The sequence below is a fragment of the Xenopus tropicalis genome, chromosome 7, assembly GCF_000004195.4.
Source record: "Xenopus tropicalis strain Nigerian chromosome 7, UCB_Xtro_10.0, whole genome shotgun sequence".
NCBI lineage: Eukaryota > Metazoa > Chordata > Amphibia > Anura > Pipidae > Xenopus > Xenopus tropicalis.
In genome coordinates this window covers 98,505,081-98,518,377 of record NC_030683.2, presented here as the reverse complement: position 1 = coordinate 98,518,377, position 13,297 = coordinate 98,505,081, and the positions used below count along the sequence as shown (strand labels likewise).

The window sequence follows — 13,297 nt, the reverse complement described above, 5'->3', positions numbered from 1 at the left end:
AGCACAGACCGAGAATGAGCCCCTTCACTGACATTGGCCTCCTACCTTGCCTGCACCCGGAAGCATTGTGTCGGCCCGATTTCAGGCACACATGGCAGATATCAGCTGGAATATCCAACACTTGTGCCTGCACTCAGCCAGAGGCAATGCTTCCAGGTGCAGGCAAGGTAGGAGGCCGATGCCATCGGAGGGGCTGATTCTAAGCTAGTGTTTTTCCGCAGACCGAGAATCAGCCCATGTGGCATCAGCCTAAGCATTCATTGACATAGATAATATATGGTTAGGAATTCTTAAACTGCTTTGAAACATGTCATTGACATGATATTGAGTTATGGGTGGGAAATGTACACTGTGACACATGTGAGCAGGATAGATGGAGTGGAATGTATACAGCCATTTTTATAAACGGGCAAAAGGGGCTTTTGCCCAGGGCCTTATATAGGGGGTCTGCCATCACATCTTTCTTCTGCTATAATATTCAAATGAAGCAGCATCCTGAAAATGGCAGAACCCTCATTTGAATCCACCAGCTAGTTATTCAGTCTCTATAAAAGACTACATTTTTGAAGTTTCCCCCATTTTAAAAATGTGGTTTATCTGCTCTCATCACTGTTAATTTAGTGGGGTGCACTCCCAATTTTGCTTTCAATTTAACAGATAATCTATTTATTGCCTGCCTTATTATGTTCTAGTTTGCCTGCTTGAGGGTGGTTCTAGGACATATCTATTGGGACAGCTGCAGGGGCCCATCATTGAGGGCTTTGCTCTCGGCCCACAGATTTAACAACAGAACTTCTCAGGGTTTCTGAACACTTTTGCCCAACAGTAATATGGATAGAGCAGTGTACCACTGTGGCAAGTCAATATGCATTTTAGCCAGCTAGCTCGCAGCAGAGTTGATGTAGTGACAACCATCTCAAGTGCCAAAATGAACAACATGTCTGGCACTCACTGATCCATCTGTACATTTGGCATGGCAATGCTAGTAAATAAATATAACTGCAGCAGAATGTGGGAAATCTTGTACCAGTATGAAAAACAGGCAGATGATTACAGAAATTGTGTGCCCCAAGGAAAATGTATGTTTTAATGAATCTCTATGTGAATTTGATGCAACCTTTACTAGAAACAAAAGCACAGAATCTTTCTGGAAATTACTTGCTCATCCTATAAGACTGAAAAAGGTTTAATATGACTTAAAAATCTATACTATAAGTTCCATGCAGTATTCTGCCACTTTGTAGAGCAATTTGACATAATTGGAAAATGAGGTTTAATGTTGAAAACTGAAAAAGTTATGCACTTTGGTAGAAATAATGTAAATATAGGTCCCTGGTAAGGCCTCACCTTGAGTATGCAGTGCAGTTTAGGGCTCCAGTCCTTAAGAAGGATATTAATGAGCTGGAGAGAGTGCAGAGACTGCAGCTAAACTGGTAAAGGGGATGGGTGATATAGGGGAGCATTTACTTTTTGGTTTGTTTTTTTCGTCGCCAAAAATGCAAAAATTTGTTTTAATTTATTTTGCAGTTTTATTTATTTATCTGATTTTTTTTATCAGTGGCAGATGTCCCTTTTACAATTGGAAGCTCTTTCTTTGCTTTCTGGTTTTAGAGGTTTTTGTTTTATTCTGACACATTTTGTGTGACAATATGAAAAAGTTGAGGTTTTTGTGCAACATTACAAAAAAGTAGTGCTTTTATGCGTTTTTTTCATTCATTGATAAAAGCCATTTTTGGAAATTATTTTAGTCATGCTTTTAACAAATATAAAACCATGGAAATATGAATGTTAATAAATTCCCCCCTAAAACTATGAGGTGAGACTGTCGAGGTTGGGGTTGTTTTCTCTGGAAAAGAGGCGCTTGCGAGGGGACATGATTACTCTGTACAAGTACATTAGAGGGGATTATAGGCAGTTGGGGGATGTTCTTTTTTCCCATAAAATCAGCGCACCAGAGGTCACCCCTTTAGATTAGAGGAACAGAGCTTCCATTTGAAGCAGCGTAGGTGGTTTTTCACGGTGAGGGCAGTGAGGCTGTGGAATGCCCTTCCTAGAGATGTGGCAGATTCTGTTAATGCCTTTAAGAGGGGCCTGGATGAGTTCTTGAACAGGCATAGTATCCAAGGCTATTGTGATACTAATATCTACAGTTAGTATTAGTGGTTGTATGTAGTTTATGTATGTGAGTGTATAGATAGGTCAGTATGAGTCTATGTGTATGCACTGGGGTTTGCTAAGAAGGGTTGAACTTGATGGTCTTATTTCAACCCAACTTACCTATGTTAATATGTAAGGAGAGAGAAATTTGAGGATGGAAAAGAGCAGCAAGACATTTGCCTTAGTTTTACATGTAGGATGCAGACTTTCCCATCATGCATCACCACACTATCCAGCCATTTAGGGTGTCAGTGATATACATAATAAAATGCCATACACTGTGCCTAGCAGTAGTTCAGTGGTTGTGCCAGTTAATATGAATAAGGTACTGGGCACAATGCAGAGGATGCATAAGGGGAACCAAAGCTTGGGACAAATAGATGGATAGGTAATACACAGCTATTGCCTGCCTGAAACATGCACATTTGTTGTTGGCACAACTGCATGGGATTCACTAACCAGCCCAAATTGCTTGCCACAAATTTTTTTCCTGTATTTACTTCCCCACTTGTTTTGTTTTTGGGGAAACATGTAAAACTAAGGCAGATTCTGCCTTTATTAAAAGGATAAATGGCAATGAATACTGGAAGGGCTACTCCTGGATGCTATTCCAGCTGGAAGGTTGCACTTTTGACAGCTATTCTCTGATTTTAGTGCACATTTGAGATGTAATACTCAATGGTATGTTTCAGTTCTGAACCAACTGGAAGAGTTGCTGAGTGATATGAAGGCAGATGTGACCCGTTTACCCTCAATGCTGTCTAGAATCCCACCTGTTGCAGCACGCCTTCAGATGTCCGAGCGTAGTATTCTTAGCAGACTTACCAACCGAGGAGGGGACCCGACTGTCCAGGTCAGATCATTAGTCACACATTTCATTTCCGAACACATTTGAGGTGATAATGTTGTTTCCAGACAAGGAGAGTCACCCAGAAGTAACATTTTTGGGTAAAAAAGTATTCTAAACCTTAAATACTGTACTTGTGTCCAACAAATGTAAGGATAAAGGCAAATTCCGTTCATTACAGTTTTAATCTTTCCATCCTTTTTCTTAAATACATATTTTTATTTTTAACCTCAGGGAACATTTGGATCCTCTCAATTGTATAACAACTTTGGCCCCAGTTTCCGAGGACCAGGTCCTGGCAGCATTGTCAACTACAGCCAGATGCCTCTTGGACCATATGTGACTGGTAGGTTCTTATCTGTGTGTGATGGCCGCTGTAGTGCTTACATAAGGCTTAGAGGAGAATATATTCAGTAGACTGCCAGTGAGCTGAGAGGACACAAGGCAAGCAAGATGTTTTCTTTCTTGTCAATAGATTTTTAACCGTTTGCAAGATTTTCCTCTGTGGCAGTCTTCATTTCAGATGGAGGTAAGCAGACCCATGTCTCTGTGCTCTGCCATTGATTTCATCTCCTAATGGTTAGATGCGGGACTAGCTTGAGAATTCCATAGCCTCTTCATTGTATATGCAGCAGTGTTATGTCATCCATTTTGTTTGCCTTTTTGAAGTTTGTCTGAACTGATGGCAAAATGGCAGATCAACATTGTAGCATGCTGTCTAGGCTTCTTCGCTTTGCCACTTCCTACAAGATGTTTGTGGGCCTCAGCTTATTTACCAACATTACATAATAGATATAGATTAGTTTAATTGTCTTGGTGCATCTTTCAAATGACCTAAGTTGTCCCGTTTTAGATATCTTGTTACTGTAGGCCTAGCCATCATCTTGCCATATTTTGTCCAATTTACGCGTTCATAATTCCCCATTTACTTTTATTTTTTAATCGCACAGGCATTATCTTTATTATATGAACACAATCTTTTTCCTGTTATTGGTAAATTCCCAAAGAGAATATAACTGTTTTGTGACCATGGACTTGATATAAAATGCTGCTTTAGAAAATTAAATTAGCATGGCTAACTAACATAACCCACCGTTACTGAAAGCCATATGCTGAATGGCTGCCAGTGAGGAAGGGGAAAGGGAAAGAATGTCAACATTTAGCAAATAAAATGAAAAAAGAAATGAAGAACTCTAGTAAATTGACATGGGGTGCATATGTATCCTATTTTGGGTTCCTATGTTTTGCCTACAATAGCCTTTCTTGTTATTTCTATTGTGGTTATCATGTGTTCTTATATAGTAATTGGCTACTAGGGGTATTTTACCCTTAGATGGTCATGTTTGCAAATAGGGACAATACCAGTTTAATCCATTTAATTGGATTGTAGAGCAGAGCAGCTGGTTTGCTAAACCATTGTAATTCTTGCAGTTCAGTATCTCACATTGCAGTACCATGTGCCTGTTCACTAATTTTGTATCTGCAAAATACACTAGTTGAATGAAAAAATGAAAACAATGCAATACACACTGATTTTATGGCATAAAAGTATAAAAATAAATTGCCAGTCAATCCAGGACTTAAAATAAAAAGAATTTATTGGCTTCACTGCAAGGATGTGATTGGAATGGGAGCCTGCACTATTACTAGATATAAAGTTGGTAAATCATTAGATCTTTAACCTTCTGAATGGAGCTACTGTATATGGCAGGATGAGAGCAACCTTCTGTCAGGGGCAGGAGAGTTGTGGGTAGCTTTCTGTATGATCATAATTAAAAATGTAAGGAGAGATGCATGTGCATTGGTTGGAAGTGGTATATAAAACTGTCACCAGTGTCGGACTGGCCCGCTGTTCCCAGAAAACCTACTGGTGGGCCCAGGTGTCAGTGTGCCCTCCTGCTTCTGGCCTATTTCACAGCCATACCCTATATCTGTATGGTAACAAAGAGACTAAATAGAATAGAAAGCAGAATGTAGAGAGAAGAAACTAGGAAAATAAAAAAGGTTGAGTGAGAAAAGGAGGAAAAATGGTCTGGAGAGAGGGCCTGCGGTCCAGCATTTTCTAGCAGCCCCTGGTCTCTCAATACGACACTGCACGTGACAACATTACATAAAAATCCACTTAGATTTAACATGCATTTTGAATGTATATTCCATTAAAGGACACTGTTTGTGGCACAAGAAGATGGTGTGTTCACTTACATAAATTGCTAAAACCGAACTGCACCACATACTGTGCAACCTGCTTTATTGAGCATCAACATTATTTGAAAAAATTGTTGGCTGGAAAACATTGTCTGAATGGTTTAAAATAATGGTATTAAATACCCATAAACAATAGAAAATACACTGTTGTATACACACTGCAACCAGTTCTTTTCATTAGCTGCTTACAGGGATTACAATGCATGATGTAAAATCAACCCTAAGGAGAACTACACAGCTTTACAAATATGCAATTTAATTGATACCACTGTTTGCACCAATTTTCTGTGTATTTCATTATACACAACTTGCTAAATTGGCCACTATGAGCCAAACTTATGTAATGGCCAATTGTGGACCTCTTTGCACTGTGCCCACTGCAAGTGGCATTGACTCCTTTGTGCAGTACAGAGCCAGCCTGTATAAATTCATATTTTTGCTGCAGTTCTCTCATCACAATGCACTATATGCCGTTTGCCTTTGTATTTTAACAAAATAAATATAGCCAACTGTAAGGAACGAATACAAGACCTTTGCTGTGTATCACAATCAATAATAACTCAGCAGCATAAATATTTCACATTGACATACTCTTTAACAATATAGCAAGCCATGCTGTAAGTGCTTAGGGGATGATAGGGGTGTTGCATTATTTATCACTCTGAGCTGCTGGCGTCTAAACCTCCCACACTTGGAGGTGCAGCTCAGCTGCCAGAGCAAGAGAGGTACCACAGGTCTACGTGTTTGTGCCAAACTGAGAGACAATACATCTTGCCTAACAGTATATAGATCTTTAGCCTTGCGGTAAATAGAGATTTATGTTTGTGATCGTAGGAATCTGGCACCAGTATACTGTAAGTATACTGTATGTAAATGCAGTTTATATTCATGTGTCCAATGCAGTAAACATAACTTACAATCATAATACAAATAGGGAACCTATTATAGAGAAAGTTCCAAAATACAGCAATGTAATTTATCATAGTGTTCTATGAAACATTTTTTTTTTACTGATTCTCCTTTCCCCTGTAATAATAGGACAGTACTTTGTACTTGATGGTAACTAAGCTGTATGAATCATATTGGTGGCAAAACAGTCCTGTTGGGGTTTTTTAACATTTCAATGTTTTTTCGTAACACTAACTTAATAGGGGCCATTTACTGAAACCCAGGACACAAGTGTTAGAGTGCACCCCTTAGTGTTCACTTAAAAAATATTTGCGCCCCAGGAAAAGCTATGCTCTGCTTCTTTGAAAATGCAGTGCAAGGGTCAGAGTTCAGCAAGGAAGTGTAGGAACTTCCTCCCTAATTTGTGTGCCTAAGTGTCATGCTTATGTGCCCCCTGCCCCTTGCCAATATGCCACTAGCTACCACAGTCAACGCTGTATTCATGGGGAAGCCACAGGTTTCTGCACACTAAAGCAGGGCACAGAGAACAGCAGTAATACTGGAATGGCAGAACACCTTGCAGAAGAATTGGCAGTTACACCATTTCTTTGGACTTTACACATTGCTCTTTGCTCCATGAATGACCCCTATGGTGTTCCAAGTCAGGTAGGAGTCTAACAAATGCGCTGTGTTACTTTTAATCAAATTAAGGTCCCCTCTCCAAAACATCCATGCTCCCTGGTGAGCCCACTTTCTGACTTGAATACATATGTTACAGTTATAAACTAACCAGTCGCCCCTTATCATGAAGATCACTAGGAAATTTTTCCATGTATTTACTCCAGAATAATGACTTGTTTTGAAAAAATCTATCTAGTAAAAAAATATTCTCTATAAGCCAACTTTTGTAACATGAGACACATAGAATAATAATTTTCTCTATAAGCCAACTTTTGTAACATGAGACACATAGAATAATAATTTTTGTGTCATACAACTACAACATAATACCTGTCAATACCACAGTTTTGGGCATCTTTACTTGCAATAAATGGTTTAACATTGTTGTTCAGGTTTCCAGGGTTATAGCCCTGGTTAATAAATACAAGTATATAGTTTGGAGAAATGTTGGTTTTACTGGGGGGGGGGGGCAGAGATACATTCTATGTATTTCATTTTAGTATGATTCATACTGATATGTGCTGGATACTGGATACATTCATTTGTTTAAACAAATTAATGGTTGGGTAATTAACCTTCAAGATTTGTGTGGAAAAATGGGCCAAAATCACACCTGAGCAGTGCATACGGCTAGTTTCTTCATAAAGGAGGCGCCTTAAAGTGGTCATTACCCACAAAGGCTTTTCTACTAAGTATTAAATACATTTCAGTAAGCGTGTTCAATACTTATTCCCTGTGTCATTCCACTTTACTACACATTACATGACTTGTTTTGATTTCTTTGTATGTGTGGATTACTTGGGTTGTTACCAACATCTGGTGTAAAACTCATGTCAATAGCCCATTAGAAATATATTTACTGAGACGAAAGTTGACGTGTTCAATACTTATCTTCCCTGCACTATATGCCAGGTAGACACTTCTAACCAGTATCATTCTGGGATTAAATGTGTTTGGATAATTGTATTTAATGGTCTACTGTTTAACTGTGAAAATAAGCCTCCACTTATACAAATAAATGATAATAGTTAAACAGTTAAATCTAGTGAATATGGATCTATTCTGTAGTCATCCTAAATAACATTCATCCTGCTAGACTTGTCTACTAAGAAACTACCCTCTCACTCCATAAAATAAGGTGCCCTTCGTTAGATATAAGCATTAATAATTAAGACTGAATAACTTCCATAATTGTACTGAGATATTGATTCCTTGAGTAGACTGCATCCTTATTGCAAAGGTCAGCACATGGCGGGACGCACTGCTAGCAAGCTGCGCATCTCTGTGCTCCTCAAGCTAATGTTGCAATTACTGGTCCTTTCCTGATAACCCTTTGGTTCGGACTGGCCTACCAGACTAACCAGAGGATTTCTAGAACAATTACCATTGGCACATACTTATTTATTTGTATTATTATAATTCATTTTATTATTAACATTTTTCCTAACACCAAATAGGGCAATTTAACCAATGGTGCGGCAACATTATACTGTGTGAATAAATATCAGTATCTTCTTGATTGAGTTACAAAAAATCCAACTCATTTATATAACTATTGCACCTGTCTGTACTGCCTCCTCAGGGATAGAATTCCACACATTTCAGTACTCAGTATGGATTCAGCCACTTTGACAGACATTTTCAAGTAGGCCAAAAATGAGTTGCCAATGCACCCTAAAAGCATCCCCATTGACATGCATGGCTGTAGCCTGCAAACTGTGGAAGTGCAGTTCCTTGGACCCGTCAGTCTGCTTTTTCAGGCAACTTGCTTGCACAACTCTTTCAAGTGATTCCAAGTCAGTAGGGGGCGCTTAGGTGCTGAATTTTTGTGCTACTTAAAAATGTGAACTGAAAGCATTTCATTTGCCATTATCCTTACCTTATGTTTGAGTCTGGCATTCTAATTTATTAGGGTGAGTGACTGAGTGACAATGTCATGTGTCTGAAAGACATGGGATATCTATTGTATATTTTGTCTACTTTATCTAACTGGCTCCATATAACAGATGCAGTTAAGGTAAGAAATATATGCCACAGCCTACACATTGTAAGAAACACTCATTCTATATTTAATCAGTTACAACTTCCTACAGGCTCAGTTGGTTACAGGATATTTAACTTTGCTGGAAATAGCGTACAAAGTACTGGCTAAAGGTGGCCATATACGTAACAATTACGATCTTTCCTGCGAGCATTGGTCGCAAGAAAGATTGTTTGTACCCTCCATTGATGGTCAGGGCAGAATCATCAGATATGTAGGTAGAAACAATAGGAATTCTAACCCCCTCAATGGTGCCCGATCAAAATCTTTTGTCCCACCCGATCGCTGAGACGACCGATATCCAAGGCTTTTGCGATAACGGTCGTTTCATCGATCCACCATACAGGCATTGAATATAGTACAACCCGGATTCCAAAAAAGTTGGGACACTAAACAAATTGTGAATAAAAACTGAACGCAATGATGTGGAGGTGCTAACTTCTAATATTTTATTCAGAATAGAACATAAATCACGGAACAAAAGTTTAAACTGAGAAAATGTACCATTTTAAGGGAAAAATATGTTGATTCAGAATTTCATGGTGTCAACAAATCTCAAAAAAGTTGGGACAAGGCCATTTTCACCACTGTGTGGCATCTCCCCTTCTTCTTACAACACTCAACAGACGTCTGGGGACCGAGGAGACCAGTTTCTCAAGTTTAGGAATAGGAATGCTCTCCCATTCTTGTCTAATACAGGCCTCTAACTGTTCAATCGTCTTGGGCCTTCTTTGTCGCACCTTCCTCTTTATGATGCGCCAAATGTTCTCTATAGGTGAAAGATCTGGACTGCAGACTGGCCATTTCAGTACCCGGATCCTTCTCCTACGCAGCCATGATGTTGTGATTGATGCAGAATGTGGTCTGGCATTATCTTGTTGAAAAATGTAGGGTCTTCCCTGAAAGAGATGACATCTGGATGGAGCATATGTTGTTCTAGAACCTGAATATATTTTTCTGCATTGATGCTGCCTTTCCAGACATGCAAGCTGCCCATGCCACACGCACTCATGCAACCCCATACCATCAGAGATGCAGGCTTCTGAACTGAGCGTTGATAACAACTTGGGTTGTCCTTGTCCTCTTTGGTCCGGATGACATGGTGTCCCAGATTTCCAAAAAGAACTTCGAATTGTGACTCGTCTGACCACAGAACAGTCTTCCATTTTGCCACACTCCATTTTAAATGATCCCTGGCCCAGTGAAAACGCCTGAGCTTGTGGATCTTGCTTAGAAATGGCTTCTTCTTTGCACTGTAGAGTTTCAGCTGGCAACGGTGGATGGCACGGTGGATTGTGTTCACTGACAATGGTTTCTGGAAGTATTCCTGAGCCCATTCTGTGATTTCCTTAACAGTAGCATTCCTGTTTGTGGTGCAGTGTCGTTTAAGGGCCCGGAGATCACGGACATCCAGTATGGTTTTACGGCCTTGACCCTTACACACAGAGATTGTTCCAGATTCTCTGAATCTTCGGATGATGTTATGCACAGTTGATGATGATAGATGCAAAATCTTTGCAATTTTTCGCTGGGTAACACCTTTCTGATATTGCTCCACTATCTTTCTGCGCAACATTGTGGGAATTGGTGATCCTCTACCCATCTTGGCTTCTGAGAGACACTGCAACTCTGAGAAGCTCTTTTTATACCCAATCATGTTGCGGATTGACCTAATTAGTGTTATTTGGTCTTTCAGCTCTTCGTTATGCTCAAATTTACTTTTTCCAGCCTCTTATTGCTACTTGTCCCAACTTTTTTGGGATTTGTTGACACCATGAAATTCTGAATCAACATATTTCTCCCTTAAAATGGTACATTTTCTCAGTTTAAACTTTTGTTCCGTGATTTATGTTCTATTCTGAATAAAATATTAGAAGTTGGTACCTCCACATCATTGCGTTCAGTTTTTATTCACAATTTTTTGGAATCCGGTTTGTACAAAATCTCATAATGTCGGTGCTTGTATGGCCAGTTTAACCTTGTTGGCAAATGGAGCATCAAAGAATTTCATTTTCTGGTTATCAGCAGATCTGCTGTCCTCACTAGTCATTGGGCTGTTTGTGTCAAGCCGAAGTCTAGGCATCTGGAAATCTGCCCAGCAATGGGCCTGATGGGGTAATTCCATAAAACAGAGACAGAATTGGGCCCCTCAAGGTTTAACTAGGACTGCTTTTTCAAATACAACACAATTGATACTGGTAGGCTTGGACCATACCATTATCATCATGTTTTATCTCATGCTAGAAACACCTTGCAGTGTTCAGCTCATTGCGGCCATTACCCATTGTGCCACTGCTCCATTGAAACTGTTGTGTGCTTCATGTTAGCCGTCGTTACCGTCTAGAAATGCAGTTTAAAAACTGATGATGTTATACTTGTTTTAAATATTCATTTATCATTCCTTTACAATCTTGAATTAGGTTGAATAATATTGGCAGTGCTGTTACGTGTAAGTCAACAAGTGTTAAAGATGGTTCCTTTTTGTTCCTGCTGCAGCACCCAATGGGGCCTACTCAGCGTATCCTGACAAAAAAATGATAGATTCCCTAAAGGATTGTGTGTCATTGGATCGGAAGGGGAGACTCAGTGATGTCATCTTTATTGAAGATTAAGTCACAGCCTAAAGTGGAAGCTGAAGTCGCCATCAACATCCCTTAGATTGTTCTACCGTGAAATGGACTTCTTGTTAAAAGGGATTTAATTTCCTAGTACATTTTTTGCACTTTCTTATTGAAGACTTGAAGAGTTTGTCTTGATAAAAGTTGAAATACTTACCAAGGGTATTATTGTAATGTTTCTGTTTCTCTTTTTATCGATTTTGAAAAGAAACCTGGTTGATGTCCAGGAACCAACTTGCTAACCTGAGGCCTTTTAAGTTTGTCAAAAACCATTTTGTTGCTGAAAGGTTCCCTATCTGTTGCAGAGCAATGAAGGTGGGACCTGTGGGGGCACCGGAGGGGTTTGAGCTCAATGTTTTTGTTTTGGTATCAGATGCTGCATGGCTATCCTCAGTCTGTTCTCCCTAAGCTTTCCGTGCCATTGCTTTCCATTATGTCTGGGACAATAAACATCTGCTCTTTGATAAGGGATCTGCCCCCGCGTACTTATGGATTGGAGGCTGCAAAAATCTACCTGGTACGTTATATTCTATTCATGCTTTCTGTATTTCCATGCTCTCTGTACCACTACCTTTGTACCACATGTATTCTTGGGTTAGAACACAATATTGTCCAAAATATGCGCCATATGCCACATTCAGGTATAAAGTTAATGGTTTGGCTTATAAAGAGTAAGACATCTGCATGTGTATTATAGTATCTAGAAATATAGTTTCATCCTAGTCTGTGTCCTAGTGCTTCACTAATATTACCAGTATGGCGTCATCAGGGTGAACTATTCATTTAACTATAGAAAGGATCCAGTTTTCCACCTGAAACCCAAGCTTTCTCGTTATAGTGTATAAGGCAGCTCGAAAATGTGCCCTTGCCTTAAAGCAGTCATCTGGGGGTGGGTATTTGTCATACAGTATATTAATGTGCATAATGGAGCTGAGCCAGTAGCAGCCTAATAAATGGGATTAAACATGAAGCTTCTCAGTGACTTGTATAGAAGAACTGGAGCTCCCAAACGTAAAACTACATTTTATTGAACTAGCCCATTATATTATAATCATTTGTAGAACATTTGCCCACAAATATCTCCTGAGATTTGGCAAATATGTACCGTCAGTCTGCTTGGCTTTGTGCAGACGCACCATATCCAGGAAAGACTGACCTATCCTGGGCAAGTCCCACCCATGTCCTGTCCTTATGAGAGAGTGGGAAGCAGTGATCACACCTGTAGGATGTTCCTATGCGATTATAAGCTGTGCCGTACGTTTAGTATGTGAGTGGCTACAGAGAGCGCCATCTTTCCCCCATCTTTCATATCTTTACTTACTACCTAAGCCAATACAGTAAAGATATAATAACTTCATACCTGCTTGTATTTGTGGGCCAAGACACTAAAGCTGTACAGATGTTTATGACTTATTCTGTAGGTTAATTTGAATGTACCACAAAAAAAAAAAATAAAACTTAAAACGATGTTTTGACCAATCAGAGTCAGACTCTTCCAAATGATTTCCTGGAATATCATTCACATGAGTGTTTTCTCTGCATTATTGTAGGTCTGTTGAAATATCACATGGGAAAATCATAAAAAAATACAAACTGCTGCCAGTGGAAAGTTTTTTCATGCAACTTGTTTGGGGCATTTAAAACTTAATTGTTTAATATTTATTAAGTGCAAAATATGTGTAAAACTTGAATGTAAAACGTTGGCATCTATAAGCTTGCAAGTTCATTAGACGTCAATAGGAGTAGTCCTAGGGAAAATTTCAGCAATTATTTTCAAGTATATTTTTTTTAATTTTGTAGTCCTATTGGAAATGATGAGTAGAATACAGTTTTACTTGAGTGGATTTTTAGATGAAAACA

At 39.2% G+C, this 13,297-nt stretch overlaps 1 protein-coding gene across 3 annotated transcripts in view; it reads left to right on the top strand.

Moving 5' to 3' along the window:
* The window catches only part of chd5 (chromodomain helicase DNA binding protein 5), a 147,184-nt gene extending 134,263 nt beyond the window's left edge, over window positions 1-12,921 (top strand). For 2 of the 3 annotated variants that reach the window (XM_031905733.1, XM_031905732.1), the window contains exons 39-41: window positions 2,850-3,010; window positions 3,239-3,350; window positions 11,316-12,921. In XM_031905733.1, coding sequence (XP_031761593.1) covers window positions 2,850-3,010; window positions 3,239-3,350; window positions 11,316-11,431 — 389 coding nt within the window. In that variant the 3' untranslated portion in view covers window positions 11,432-12,921. Of the gene's footprint in view, window positions 1-2,849; window positions 3,011-3,238; window positions 3,351-3,479; window positions 3,534-11,315 lie in introns of all 3 variants that reach the window. The other variant, XM_031905734.1, reaches the window with a different exon arrangement.
* Window positions 12,922-13,297: the final 376 nt, after the last annotated feature.